This window comes from Emydura macquarii, unplaced genomic scaffold (assembly GCF_026122565.2).
Source record: "Emydura macquarii macquarii isolate MOO-44397 ecotype Brisbane River unplaced genomic scaffold, CSIRO-AGI_Emac_v2 contig_691, whole genome shotgun sequence".
Taxonomy (NCBI): Eukaryota; Metazoa; Chordata; order Testudines; family Chelidae; genus Emydura; species Emydura macquarii.
Window position 1 is genome coordinate 16,220,724 of NW_027130828.1, and position 15,326 is coordinate 16,236,049.

Sequence of the window (15,326 nt, forward strand, 5' to 3'; positions counted from 1 at the left end):
GCGCGCCGGGCCGGGACCCGCGGCAGCTGGGCCGCGGAGCAAAGGGACTTCGGGGGAGAACCAGCGGGCGAAGGGAGCGAAGTGCCGGGGGGGCTGCTCCTGGCCTGGGGGGAGATTGCTCCTTGCGACGGGGCTGAGCCGGCTGCAGACGCCTGCGGGTGGAGGGGGGGCGCCCCACATCTGCCAAGGCGGAGGACCAGCCAGTGCCAGGCGGGATCCCCGCCTCTGCAGCGCCTAGCACTTGGGGGGCGGAGAGCGAGAGAGAGAGAGAGATCGCTTCTCCCTAGCCGGAGGCCGCCCGCTCCGCCGCGGGGGCAGACGAGAGCGGAGCCAGGGCCGAGGCAGCCCGGCGGGGGAGCGGGACTGGAGGGGTCCTGGCCGCTTTCCAGCTCCTCCGCCGTGCACCCAGCGGGAGCCGCCTGCCGGCTGCACCCCAGGCCGGGAGCGCATCTCGGTGCCGGAGCAGGGACGGCCCCGGCTCCGGGGAGCGGGGAGAAGCGGGTTGCGCCCAGGGGTGGGTGGGTGTGTGGCGTGGGGGAGCCCCCCCCCCCTTTTCTCGGGCGGCTCCTCGGGGCTGAGCGAGCGGCCGAAGCCCGAGAGCCGGCGGGGGCTGCGGGCTGTCTGAAGGCGATCCCCCCCGTCCCCCCCCCCACCAGCCAGGAGCAAGTTCGCGGGGACCGGCCCGCGCCGGAGGATGCTCTGAGCGGGAGGCGCGGATCCGTCCCCCCCCCCCAGCGCTGCGCGGGGCGGGGAGATGAGCGCCCAGCTGGACCGCACGTCCGCCAATGCCGCCCCCGCCGCCAGCTCTCCGGGGCCGGGCAGCCGAGGCGCCTCTCCGGGCCTGCCCCCCGCCGGGGCCGCCGCCGGGGCCGGGGCGGGCAGCCGCCTGCTCTCGGCCAACGTGCGCCAGCTGCACCGCGCCCTGAGCCGGCTGCTGAGCGAGCCCGAGCGGGCGCAGTTCATCCACTGCCTGAACGCCTACCACGCCCGCCGCAACGTCTGTGACCTGGTGCGGACCCTCCACGTGCTGCTCGACCGGCCGGACCAGCGGCAGCTGCTGCCCATGCTGCGCCTGGTGCTGCCCCGCTCCGACCAGCTGCTCTTCGACCAGTACACCGCGCAGGGCCTCTGCCTCACCCCCGACTTCGTGGCCGGCGGCGGGAGCCCGGCCAGCCCCGCGGCTACCCCGCCCGCTCCTCTCTGGCCCCGGCCGGCGACTCCTTGGCTCCCGCCCGCCAGATCCCCGCCGGATTTCAGCACCGCCGCCGGCCGGACAGCGCCCCGGGCCGGGCCGGCGCCGGAGACGCTGGGCGGGGAGGTCCGGCGGGTGAGCTTGAAGAGGAGCAAGACCAACGAAGGCTTGGGCTTCAGCATCCGAGGGGGCTCGGAGCACGGGGTGGGCATCTACGTCTCCCTGGTGGAGCCGGGCTCCCTGGCAGAGAAAGAAGGGCTCCGGGTCGGGGACCAGATCCTGGGGGTCAACGACAAGTCCTTGGACAGAGTCACCCACGCCGAAGCTGTCAAGGTAGGTGAAATTAGGGGGGGGGAAGAAGCTGTTTCTTTGAGGATTAGTTCTTAGCCCTTCACCCCCCGCCCCTCCTCCGCACTAGCCGGGACCCTCCAGTCCTCTTCCCCCACTGAGCGATGAAGCCGTGGTTGTGAGACACACACACAGCCAGGTTGTGAACCTTAGACCACTGAAGACGGTGAGCCAGATCCTGTCTCTGGTACAGCGGTGTAAATCTGGACCAACTCCAAGTATTCAGTGGAGTGGTCCCTGAGTTGTACCTTTTAAGGAGAGTTCAGAATCAGTCCCATGACATGCTGGAAGGGTGAAAAAAACAGGCATTGAGCAATGTCCAGTGGCAAGCCAATAAGTTGAATGGGGAGTGGAGATCATCACAAAGGACAGGACTATACTGTACACCACAACTGTCTGAAAGTGCTTTGCAAAGGTGGACAAGTAGCATTATTCCTATTTCCAAATGTCTGTCTATCTAGTTCCTTACAGAGAGACCCCATTACCACAGCATCTGAGCACCTCAATGTAATTCACGGATCCTTCCTCTCCCCAGTTCTGTGGGGCAGGGCATCTGTGTGTCATCTCATTTTGCAGTTGGGGAACTGAGGCACAAGGAGACTTAATGTTTTGCCCAAAGTCTTGCAGGAAATCTGTGATTAAACCTGGATTTGAACCCCAGGCCCCACCTAATAGCTTATCCCCTAGACCATACTACCACCTCCCACAGTTAAGGAAACTGAGGCACAGAGTGGTGAAATGACTTCCCTTCACCCTCCAACAAGCCCACAGAGTGATTCGGTGGCAGCACTGGGAACAGAATCCAGGAGCCCTTTCTTACCACTTGACCAGAATGAAAAAGAGAACAGTCACACACCTGGATTGCAAGCTGCTCAGGAATTTTTATTGTATGCACGCAGTACAACAGATCCCCAATCTGCCCTGAGAATTACTGTAACACAAATAAATAATGATTACAGAGGTGCAGTAAATCAGAGTTTGCCAGCAAGGGGACTAGGTGGAAGGTATCTGCAGAAGGAATTTTGCATCTGCAGGTTACTGATATGAGCCTAAAATTGCTACCATCTGACATCAAGATGTTTTGGTGAAATAGGTTGGTGGGCTCAGTCCAAAGAATGAAAGGCCAAAGGTTCAATGAGCCACAGAGTGGGGGCTGATTTCCCTTAGCAGAGCTGGGGAGAGCAGGGCAGGGATTGGAAGGCTATCTTACATTGCCTGTGCTTTCGTTCTTCTGTGGATAAGTGAAGCACTTTGGTTTCCAGCCCAGTCAGTTTGGTACCTTTCATCAGCACTTGCTTCTGCAATTCCTTACTCCTGTGCGTAGTCCCAGTGATTTCAAAGGGGATGTCCAGGTGAGTAAGGATCACTTGCATAAAAATTTACAGGATCAAATCCTTCATTTCCAAACAATCAACTTTCCCCCTCCCATCATTTTTAAAGCTCTATCCCAGTCAAAAGAAATTTGTTCCAAACTGAATTTTAGGTAAAAATAATCTCAGGACCAGACAGAAGTTTTTGACATTATTTTTAAATGATAAGAGAATAAAAAGGGAAGCTTACCAATTTAATATGCTATTCTGTGCTTGCAAAACGGAAAAGAACTTTCTGTTGCATGGTGCAGTGATTAGAGATGGGGAAGTTGTGCCAGCCCTCCTGAGTTCTACACATAGCTCTGCCACTGACTCAACCTTGTGACCTGGGGTAATTCACTTAACAGCTCTGTGTCTCCATTTACCCACTGGTAAAATGTAGATAACCATATCTACCTTCTTCACATGGATATTTTTAGGCACCATTAGTAAGTGTGTAAACTACTTGGAGCTCCTGGTACAAATAGTACTGTTATATAATAAAATTTGCCAAGAGGCTTTTCCATAATACCTGTGGGTATTTCGAAATGATCAGGTTACAAAATGGAAACTCAGAAATTACCTTCTCATGGGCTGGAACTTTTTTAGATAGCAATTTCATCCAAATATGCTGCGCAACTGGCATCTTTTAGAGCTCTTGTGGTCTGTTGATGAAGAAGGATGTGTATAATACACTTTAATGGCCCTGAGGAACCCCCACTCCTTCTTTTAAAAGGCAGTCACATAACAATTCACGTAGCTAGCCATGATGGCTCCTCTGGAGATTTTAAAACTGAGTAAAATTAATACACCTTATTGTTGTGCTGCTTTTGAAAGTAAACCCCAAGAAAATTCAAAGCTAAAAACTTAATTCAATTAATGTTACGAATCTGACTTCAAAAGACACAACTTGGGGTTAAGGTATAAACTCCATCTATAACTCACTCTGCTGTATGCAGTAATAGAAGGCTACTTAGCGCTCAAGTCTACACCATTTGAGCTGCAATGACAAAGTGAGTTAAGGATATTTTCCAGGCAGAAAGTCCAATCATTCACACCACTGAAGTCAATAAACCAAATTCAGCTCTCAATTACACCAGGCTAAATCTGAAAAACTTCCAGTTACATCAGTGGGTTTACATCAGCATAAATGATAACAGAATTTGGTCCAGTGGGCTTATGCCAGGGCTAACTGGCCCTTAGGAGTTTGGGTGCAGAAGAATTCAGGATCAGGCCCAGAAAGATGTGCACGGTTTTTCTTCCTGTGACTTAGGGTTATTGCTTATATAAAATGTGAGCAGAGTTTAGTAATATCTGGGGCCCTTTCCTAGTACAAAAATATAAATCCCTCTAATAAGATTCTCTGAACATCGTCTGGTCCAGAAGTTTGCTTTAAATTATTAGGGCACAGTAGCTGTCCTTCTAAAGCTATCTGATTAAACAGTGCTTTCAGTCATATGAGGGGTATTACTCTGGTTCCTCATTTAGCTGAAAAGAAGTATGCCTTCTCTACTGCATTCTGATCTTAATTGTCCTGCAGTGAAAACTGACTGTCTGGGTACTTCAGGATATGCAAAGCATGCTACCGTGAGATAGCGGTAATCAAAGCTCATTCTTCAGGCTATAATGTGACCACACAGGAGTCAAGAAGGAATTTTCTCTTTAGTCATTCTGCCATTGCCCCCTGGCTGGCTGCATATATGAGTTTCTTTCCTTCTTCTGAAGCATCATGTTGACCATGGACAGAATCACAGCTTGCCAATTGTCTGATCCAATATGGTAGCTCCTAGACGCTCAGATTACACAAGGATGGGTCCTGTACAAAAGCACAGGCAACCAGTCAGTCATTCAGACAAAGTAGATAAAACATAGGCATTCCTGTTCATGGAGTCTATTACATAAATTCACAGGGTGACTAATATATTCATCTCAGTAAACCAAGCAAGTTCAGTCACTTTCTCCTTTTTTTCTTTTTTTAGCATTTGATCCTTTGTCTGACTTTGCAGAAATAATCTAATCTTTCCAGCCTTCTTCCACGAAGGAAACGAGAGAGACTGATTTTGACATGGGGCAGTTCCTCTTTCTATTGGCTGCTGTCTCCGGAGACCATTCATAGAATAGTAATAAATTTGAAAAAATCTTACAAAGACATGATATCCTGAGAGTGGAATCTTGGCTCCAAGAGCAATTGCCACTAAGTCAGACAAAAGAGACATAAATTGATGAGTTACATGCCGTTCCACCTGGAAATTTACTAGTGTGTCATAACCTGGACATTTGACTGAAGATATTTTAGTGTAAATGAGATAAAAAGTAGGATTCTGACATAAGCAGCGAGATTACCTAAGCACTCCAAATCTAATTTAGTTAATGACTGGTTTCTTAACCCAGTGTGAGTGTTGGGGTTTTATGCCTAGCCTGCTCCGTGATATGTGTGTGTTTCATCCAGATCAAAATTAAATGACTTCATTACAATTATAGTTCCCTCACCGTAGCACTCAGGAGCACATATTATCAGAAGCACGTTGTTATTTAAATCACGCTGTAAGTGAAGATGTTTGCATTGTCTATATGCTTTCCAGAGCTCATCTGGTTGTGTTTACTCTTGTTACAGTATATCCTGGGTATTATAGCAACAAACAAATGAGTGTATGTTTCAACATGCCATAATATTTTGTCCAACACATTTTCAATTCAAAAACAATGTGAGCTATGTGTCAGAAAAGGAGACATTTCTCCTCTTCAGTTTTATCAGATCCTTATTTTGCATCTTACCTCTTTCATTTGTTTCACTTTGATGGAAAAAGATAATTGGGCCGGATCCTCAGCTAGCATAAATCAGCCGAGTTCCAGTGAGTCAGATTCCAATCTAAATTACACCAGTGTAAACCTAGAGTAACTCCACCAGAGTCAATGGAACTACATGGATTTACCACATCAGAGGATCTGGTCTGATGAGTTTGATTCTGATCTCATTCATGCTGGTGCAAATCCAGAGTAACTTGCACCAGTGTAACTCAGATCGGTATCTTTGAAAGGATGTTGTGATCTCACATTTGGGATAAGGAGCCAGCGCAGAGGTTATGATGAGACAGATCCGCTATTGGAAAGCAAAATAAATGCAGAATACAGTGGAGAGCTCTGACAGCTCACAAGTAGTCTATCCTTTCAGCAAGTGTACTCCCCTTGCGCAGCTCTGTCTGAGAAGACTTGTTTGTGATGGACGAGGCTGAGGAAGCCAAGGGTGCTTTTTATCCATTTGTACCTGTTTGTCTCAGTTTGGTACTCAGGGTTTTAATTCACTTTCTTCTCACACTCAGCCTCTGCCAAGCAGACATTTTAGAGAAAAAAAAATCAAATCTCCTTTGATATATTTGAATGTTCCATTCACTTGGAAACACAAGGCAGCAAGCAGGGCAATCTTTTAAAAGGCTGTAACGTTCTGTCCAAGTTATAAAGAGCTCCGGCTGCTGATTCTCTAGTGGGGTACCATGTAGCATTGCTCAGACACTGCTGAGAGGTGACAAAAGAGACATGCTGATCTGAAGCCTGAAAATATATTTAGAACAAGCCTACCTTTCAGACCATTTAAAAGAAAACAAGCCTAATTTTGTCATTTCTGATTGTTGCCCAATTAATCGATTCGCATATTTGATGCGGCTTACTTGCTACAATCGATAATTGCCATTGCATTTCACCAGACATTCAGCTGCAGTGGTTTGTACGGATGAGTGTATTCTTTAACCCTCCCAATGCTTGCATTTTACGGACTGTCAGATAAATGAACGGAGAGGCAAGATAGATAGACAGATAGAGAGCCCCGTTTTCCCCAAAGGTATCAATCAGACTTGTTCTGTTTATAAAATGATACTCGTATCAAATGTGCTGTGTTAGCTCAACTCTTCTCTCTGTATATTTTAGACACTGGTGTACAATCCAGTAGCCAAACTCCTTCTCTCCTCCCCCAGGAATCTCTGGGGTGGTTGCAGGGTAGATGTGAATAGTAGGATCACCATTCGTCTGTCCTAATAGTTAGCTAGAAGCGACATCTGAATCCTTGGTAAATGGATCTTGGGTGGGTTTGGGTTTGTTTTTAATTGCACTACAAAAAAAATCAATAAAAGGGGGAAAAAAGATCTTACACACAGACATCTAAAAAAACCTAACCTTGGGCTTCTGCTCCGCTTTGGTGTATTGCAAACAACGTGCATTTTAATTTTAGCAGCACGCTGAGCCCAAAGGGTGGCAGGGAAGTAATCAGAGTCACCAGGACTTCCCAGTCGAGGATAGGGGATGGGTTGGCTCTTTGCATAGGAAACGTTTGTATTTTAACTTTGTTTTAATGCTCCTGAAAGGGAGAGGCTGCCAGCAATGATCGGCCATAGAGCCGACAGGTAATACGTATGTTTTCTCGTACAGCTCTGGAGATGCAGCTCCCTCCTGGCCCCCTCTGCTATAGTCCTGAGCCACCAACATGCCACAATAGCAACCTGATAGTCAAGAGCCCAGCTACTCCTGAGCAGAGACTGTGACAAACTGGGCAGTGATTTTTATTGTGGACTAAGCTGAGATGACAGCATTCATTTCATCTGGGACCTGCGGGAGGATTTGAACACAGGTCCACAGAAATGCTACATCTGCTGAAAAGATAGCTGGGCTTGTCACTAATATACTGGCGTGGGCCTCAGGAGATAAAGATTCAATTCTCTATTCTGCCCCAGGTTTCTTGCGAGACCTTGGGCAAGTCATTTAGGGTCTGCTACTCCTCTTAATGACAAATCCAGCGAATCCAGAGTAACTCTGTTGAAATCAATGGAGCTACACTAGTGTAAAACAGATTAGAATAAGGCCCTTAGTCTCTCTGGGCCTCAGGTCCCCATTTGTAATACAAGGATAATAATGCTTCATTTCTCCAATCCATTGTCTGTCTAGATACGAAGCTCTTCAAAGCAGGGACTGTCTCTTACCATTTGCATAGACAGTGCCTACTACATTAGGAGCCCCGTCTTGGTTGGGCCAGCAGGCAACACTGGAAGATAAATAATAAAAAATCCTGTGACATTCACTGAAATCCCATAAAGAAACATTTCTGCATCCATGAAGAAATACACAAACTGGCCCAAAAGAGAAACTTCTCCTTCCAGCCCAACGAGGTATTAGAAGAAAACAAAGATGTAGCATGCAGAATAATTCATGGGTTAAAATCTTATTTTCTCTGTTCCCCCTCCCCTCTAGTTAGGCTGATGGATTTGGGGTGTTTTCCTCAATGTCATGGTCTACTTAGAGAATGACCAAAGTCTAAATCGGTGGCAATCTCATTTAAACTGACACCGTATTTACTAGAGTTGTTTTGCTTTGCTTCTTATCTTGCACAATATCTGAATTTTCCTTCTTGCCAAATGCAGAGTGCACTTGTTATCTCCCTGTAAATAAAATCAACATCTAATGAATCAGGGATCCACCTAGAATATAGTGCCATCAATGACCCCATCTTCCTCTCAAGCCCACAACCCTCACTTTTGGGGCTTAATATGTTGCATTCTGCACACCACCAAGGAGGGATCCACCAATAGAAAAGGCTCTGTGGGCTGCTGATCATTAGACGTGGTTGATTTTCTTTTTAAAATTTAAAATGGCTTTGTTTTCCATTCATTTACTTTCAAAATGTTCTGGGTTTTTTTCAATGAAAAAACAAATACCAAGACATGTTCAGTTTGGGTGTCCCTCCCCCCCCCACACACACACTAGAATTTCTCCTTCCCCACTTTTCTCAATGACATGCTGCATGAAGGGAGAGGGAGAGAGAAAGAGGAAAGAAAAATAGAAGAACTGGGGAAAAAATAGAGAAAGAGACTGTTTTGGTTTCTGATAAAAAAAATCCAGGAAGGGGTTATTTTTCCAGAAAATTTCAAACAGAACGAAAATTCTTTCCAAACGTTCAGTGAAAAGTCCTCACCAGCCTTTGACCAGCTGTGCTGGTGACAAGGATCCTCGGGGCAGTTGTTCCAGGCTTGGGCATCGAAGAGATTTGAGGTAGTGCCAGAGTCTGTACCGCAGCAAGTCTGGGCTAGTGGTTTCTACTGCAGCACACAGCCAGTTCCTGATGGAGCCAGGGAGAACTCCCGAGGAGCCAGGAGCTTTCCTCAGTCATCCCCAGGGGCCTGAACCTAGTGAAGAGGTGAGGCTCAAATCTGCCCACACCCACGCTACCGCCCTCTAAAGGCCTGCAATCAAATTTGCATATATTTACATGAGCCTAAGTGCTTATTTGCATACATTTGTATGTTCACAGACTATTTGAAAACCAAAATATATTTTCAGTTCTGCATTTTCAGTTCCCTGCTGTGTTGTGTCTGGAGGCAGCTTCCCCGCCCTTCTTAAAAGATGGAGAGTGCATCCAAAGTCCCCCATTTCTGTCCTCATGAGCAATCTCATGGTGCTTTTTCTACGCTCATTTCTCACTGCTTCCCCTCCTCTGAGAAAGCAGAGCTACCTTCAAGCTGCTCCCCCAGCTCTCTGGCCCCATCTCCTTTGTCTCTGTCCCTTCCCAGCTGGCCTGTAGCACACACTCTTTATGCACAGGAGCTGGCCTGTGCAAAGGGGAGAGGGCAGCAAGCTGGCCCAGAAGCCACTAGTGGCTGTGAAAAAAAGAGGGGGGGAAAGCTGTGAAAAAGACTAAACTCTGGCCAAGTAAATCCTGAAGCAGTAGAAGGCAGCGAGGGGGCCGGGCCAAAGAGCAGAAAGCCAGAGCTTCCAGACAAAAACTGGAGGTTAGGCTGCTCTAGTGGAGAGCCACCAACGTTAGGGTGAATGGGGGAGGACAAGAGGGATTGTGAGTGCAGCTGAAAACCTGTGGAGAGGAGGCCAGAGGCCCTTCGTGGGAAGAGTCAAGGTTGCAAAGGTCATTGGGCAGGTGTAAAAATGCGTCAGGCCCTGTGTTCATGATATTAACCACACTCACCGTAGTACAGCATTTCCCCTGGCCTTGTCCTTCAGCCCCCGCTGGAAGGGTATAAACTCAGTTCAGTTCATCGCACTGATGGACAGGTCCAACTAGCTTGAAGACTGTGGGCCCAGTTCTGCCATCAGATATTCCCACTCAGGTCACGTGTGGGCCTGAGGGAAGGCTACGGCCCAGTCACCACAGCTCGGGCTTGTTGGTGCTGCAGTGGATCAGGATGGAGCCAGACCCAGACCCTAGGGGTTTGATTTGCTTCTTCTTGTCTCTTAGTAATTTTTTGGCATCGGTGAAAGGTGCTGGGCTGGCAGCCCAGGGGAATGGAGGCCTCTCTTTCTGCACAGGTACAGGATGATGGGCAGCTTCAAGCTGCATCCCTATGGCCCTGTCAAGAGGGACCTTCTCTAGGGTGAGAGCAGCCTCCATAGGTCCTTCGTTTTGTGACCTCTCTGCTGATGCTGCCAGGGAGGGAGGGAGTTAGTGCTACCTGGGACACAATCTGGATCAGGCTCTGGAACAGGACTCAGAAACTGTGGATTGTTGGCCACCAACCTGCTCTGTGGCCTTGGGAAAGTTACTTCACTTTCCCTCTCTGGGCATCCCGCCTTTTGTCTGACCCATCTGTTTAGACTGGAAGTTCTTTGGGCCAGGGACTGTCTGTCCCTAGGGGTTTGGGCTGCGTCCAGCACAGTGGAGCTCCCATCTCAGCGGGGAGATCGAGTTGCTGCTGGAATACTGTCAATAATAATCGTACTCCCTCTTCAGGACACCCAGAGAAGGTCTCTGGGGATAAGGGGTGCCTTCCCCTTATGCTTGGCTTGTCTGCTCCTCATTGCCTTCCACCCATGGATGCAGAGGGATGCGTTAAGCCAACAGGCATCAAATGGTCTCCTTTTAAAAGTGAATTTCCTTCCACCCTCCCACCTGTCTTCCACAACAATGCTGGAAGCTTTCTCTGTGCTATTGACAGTTGGTTGTTCTTGTCCAACCTAATTGGGTCCAAAGGGCCAAGAGTCGAGGCTGTTCAGCTATTTTGAAGGCACCTGTTTCTTCTAACATTATCCATGCCAGGATAATGCAGGAAACAGTGGCTGTGCAAATTCTGCGTGCTGTTTCCACCGCACTTCCAGGTGTGGGAATCCACGGCCTCAAAGAACTCTATCCCTTTCTTTCTCTTACTCTTAGAATCATAGAAGATGAGGGTTGGAAGGGACCCAGGAGGTCTTCTAATCCAACCCCCTGCTCAAAGCAGGACCAACCCTAACTTCATCATCCCAGCCAGGGCTCTTCCTCTCTTTCATACTTAATGCTTTTATTGTGGACTGACTTGATGCAAAACTTCAGGGGATCTTTCTGTGCTCTAGAACCTCAGCTCCAGCCTTTGTGATCTGCAAGTGGGGATAATTACCCAGGCAGAAAAATGGATTCCCATCTTCTGAATAGCTCAAAAAAACAATCAGTTCCTTAGAGTCTATTATTGAAACAAGAAAAGGTGGGAGGAGGAGGGAAGATGGAAGGATGGCCCTCAGTTAATGCTCTTTGTATCCAGCTGTGATCTGCAGCAGTGCTACTAACCAAATGAATTGGAATAGATTGCTCATTTCATTAGCAGTGAAGGTAAGCGACCGAGCCACATCTATATGAGATGTGTCTTTTATTCAGGCTGCCAGGAAACTCCTTGTGATTAATAGCCATTGATTTATGACATCTGCATTCCTGCTGAGGGGATTTTGAGGGCCAGGGAGAAGTTTTAAAACAGCTTTTCTCTTTCAGCTTTCTCTGGGCGAGGACAGGTCAAGAAAAGAAAAAACAGTGAGGGGAAGAGAAACAAATTCTGTCGATATCATTAGGCACAAGTCTGGGGAGAGAACTATTGACATAAATGGATTTTCCTGAAGGATGGAATATGTCATAGGCATTGATCCAGGCAAATAAAATGCTGTATTGCAAATCCATTTAATAACATGTAAGCCATGCAGCAGGCAGTGTATTTATATTAATGACTCATTAAAGCTAGGGATTCTTGGGTATATATGCTATTTTAAAAGTGCTTTTTTTAAAAAAGAAAAGAAATCTGCTTAAATCATAAGAGACTGAATGGAGAATTAAAGAATGGAGGGACTCAATAGCCTTATAAAATATGTCCTGTCCCTGTCTTTGGCACTTACTTCCCATAATAATACTTCCAGGAGATTAGTGTCCGCTTCCCGGCTGTGATTTTTGTAAGGGTGATCCCCTGATGCTATCATTCTCCAGTGCCACTTGACCTGTTTCCTTTGATCCTCTCCCCGCCCTCCCCCCATGCCCACCTCTCTTGCACACACGCACACATACTCTCTCTGACAGACTTACATGGTGCCCTTCATCTAACGGTCACAAAAGCATGTTACAGGCAATAGCGGCAACGATTGTACCCTGAGGAAATGCAGCTGCCTCTAGGGTGGAACACAGCAGCAAACAACACACAGCACGTTGACACAACAGTTTGAGAAAGGAAGTGAAGGCATCTGTATCCAATTGACACTTCAGGGGGAATTTAAGGAGGAAAAAATATTTTAGTTTACTGATCCAGCCAAAATGTGTTGTCTGCTTTCTATGTCTGTAAAGCATCACCTGTCCTGAAGAGTTTACAATCTAAATGTGGTTAGCTCAGAGAGAACTTAATGATTTTAAGAGGCCTGCATTATGGTTTTTCTTCACATACTGAGCCTATGTAGAGGTTCTCAACCATGATCTCTCAACCTGGGCCTCATAACCACCCTCCTTTTCTTCTAGCCGAAAAAGTAGGTCCAAAAACCTTTCCCTGTTGTAACATGGAGTCATGGTGTGGAAAGCTGAGAAATGCCAGCCTAGACTATCCCATGACTCGTCTATGGGATGCCTAGACTATCCCATGCCTCAATGCAGGGAATACAGTTGTTGGCTGGCTCCTGCCTGCACTGTCTGATTTCTGCTATTGCTTTCAGACTTTCCCAGCCACTAATGCTCCGTTAAGGGAAGGAAGACTCTTGACAAAGCTTTAAGATTTGGGGCAAGGGCAAAATTCAGCCCTGGTGTGAGTAAAGCTCTCGTGCAGTCCATGGAGTTGCATCAATTTATGTCAGGACTGAATTCCGCCCCAAGGGACCAACATTTCAAAGGCTGAAACGATCTTGAGTGGGAAAGAGAAGACCCCCCAGACATCATTCGGTCTCAGGGATTTAAGGAGAACCTGGACTGGCTGCAGCTCAGTGCGAGCAGCCTGATGGCACCATCAAGGAACCAAGATGGAATGAGCTAAAGGAACCTGCTGATGAGCAACTGGACTTCTGGGAAGCTGTCCTTTTCCTGTCCTTTCTCACACTGGCATCACTCTGTTGACCTTTCCTTGGTCTCATCCCAGCCTCTCACCCTCTTTGCCAATTCAGCCCTGATCTATTCCAGCTCCTGGGAGCGTGAGCCCCACTGCAGGGCCCCTGCTGATCATCTGCCAAGGGAGGAGGCTGCATTGGTGGAAATTGGCCACAACATCCCCTTTACCAGGGGGCCAGTGCTGCCCCCCAATCCATGCCCCATCAGGCCCCCTAGGCCCATGCAAACACCCATGCCAAGGCAGTCCCTGCCCCAAAGAGCTTACAGTCTAGGTTACAGCAGGCGGATGAAAGAAACAGGGCAGGGCTGGGGATGGAAGATGAGCTTCCCGGTTGCTGACATGTAGCAGCGAGGCCGAGGGCTGGCTGAGCCTGGGATATGAAGATGGAGATGGTCCCCCCACCCAGGGCCAAGGCACTTTGGCGGGGGGAGGCATGTTGAGGCACCTAGGGCTCCATTCACTGATGCCCAGTGGCTTCCTGCTGGCATAAAGGGTCTGTCCCCAGGGAACTCCCCCGAACTCAAGGGGGTGTCTTGCGGGTGTAGTCAGTAGCTGGCCCTCTGCTGTCCCCAGGACAGGGTGTTTGCTGGGTTTGTTCCCAGGGCCCAGGGGCCTCATGAGAACTTCGCTGTGTCCTGGTTATTGCTGGCTGCCTCGGTGACCCGTAGGGGCAGTGAACCGCTGAGCACATGTGAGGGCAGCTCCTCAGGCTGCTCTAACCTACCCTGGGGGCCAAATCAGCCAATGACTGGGCCAGCAAGGGGTGATGTAAAGCCATCTTTGGCCCTGGAGTCCAGGGTTGTCGTCTGATGCCTTAACCACACGGCTATCCTTCCTCTGTCCATCAGACCAGAATCCGGCTGTATGTGTCTTGTAATGAGGGTATTTTGTACCCCCTTATGCTGGAACGTCCCCCCAGAGCTCACAGAAAGAACTCTAATGCCATTATTGCCCTTTCCGGCTCAGCCCATTTATGCTTGCCTCCCTCTGGTTCAGAGGCTAATAGCAGCTTTCATTTACATAGCGCCTTGCAACCCAGCATACTTCCCAGGCAGTGTCAAAGGGAACCTCGTGACAGGACATTAGCTTCACGTCTCAGTCTAAAGCCATCACCTCCGTGCCTCCTAAAAGCAGCTCAGTTCAGAATGAGAGGGAAGAGCACCATTACTGATGCACCAACACGACTCCCATCCCCGGTAGCTCTTTGCAGGTCTCCCATCCACCTGTCAATCAGGGTCTGCTCTGTTAGCATGCGAGAGCTAAAAGAACCCAGCCAGCAGTAGTACATCTACAGGCAACACTTCATTACCTTGGTAGTTTGCATTAAATTGCACCATTAAATCCACTCAGCGTCCCCATGCTGAAGCAGTAAAAGATGACAAGCCCTGGATGCTATTAAATAATTGATGGGAGCAGGCTTGTCCCTGGGGATTGCTTTGAAGGTGGCCCGTTGGACCGAGGTATCCTTTGGAGGAAGCCTTTTCCACTAGTGCTACACAACCATCAAAAGGACAGTCGCCAGGAGTAAGTGAGAGCTACTTTACCTCCTCCTCCTTTGACAGCTTTCAAAAGGCCTCAAGTAACAATGTTCAGTAGATAAGAAAATGACCTGCAAACTTTTCCGCTGGTAAAAAGTAAAGTCAGCCATACCCTGTCCTGAGACTGAAAGCTATTGAGAGCGCCGATGGCCAAGCACATCCAACTGGAATGAAGAGGATAAATGAGGCTGGACAAGGGCAGGAATCACTGACAGCCTCTGACATGCATCTCCAATGCTATCAGAAGGGAGCCCGTCTCAAGCAATCTGTCCTGAGCAGCAAGATGGGGCACCCAGAGGAAGTACTAGAAGAAGAATACTAGAGGTGGCGTCTACCTCTAGCACTTTGTAGCTTTTCATCTGCAGATCTCAGAGCCATTCACAAAGGTGGATAAGAGCGATCCCCAGTTTTACAGGTAGGGAAACTGAGGCACAGAGAGATGGGAAGTGAATTGTTCCAAGGCCACACAGCAAGCCAGTGGCAGAGTGAGGAATAGACCGTACGTCTCCTGATTCCCAGTCCCACCTGTCCATACTGGATGACATTGGCAGGGATTATCCACCGGAAAAGATAGCAGCTGGGTCTGCTG

The 15,326-nt window shown here is 48.6% G+C and overlaps 1 protein-coding gene across 1 annotated transcript in view; it reads left to right on the top strand.

Moving 5' to 3' along the window:
- The first annotated feature begins 754 nt into the window (after positions 1 to 754).
- Positions 755 to 15,326, top strand: part of WHRN (whirlin) — a 98,184-nt gene continuing 83,612 nt past the window's right edge. The window contains exon 1 of the mRNA XM_067542160.1: positions 755 to 1,525. Within this exon, the coding sequence (XP_067398261.1) occupies positions 755 to 1,525 (771 nt within the window). The remainder of the gene's footprint in view (positions 1,526 to 15,326) is intronic.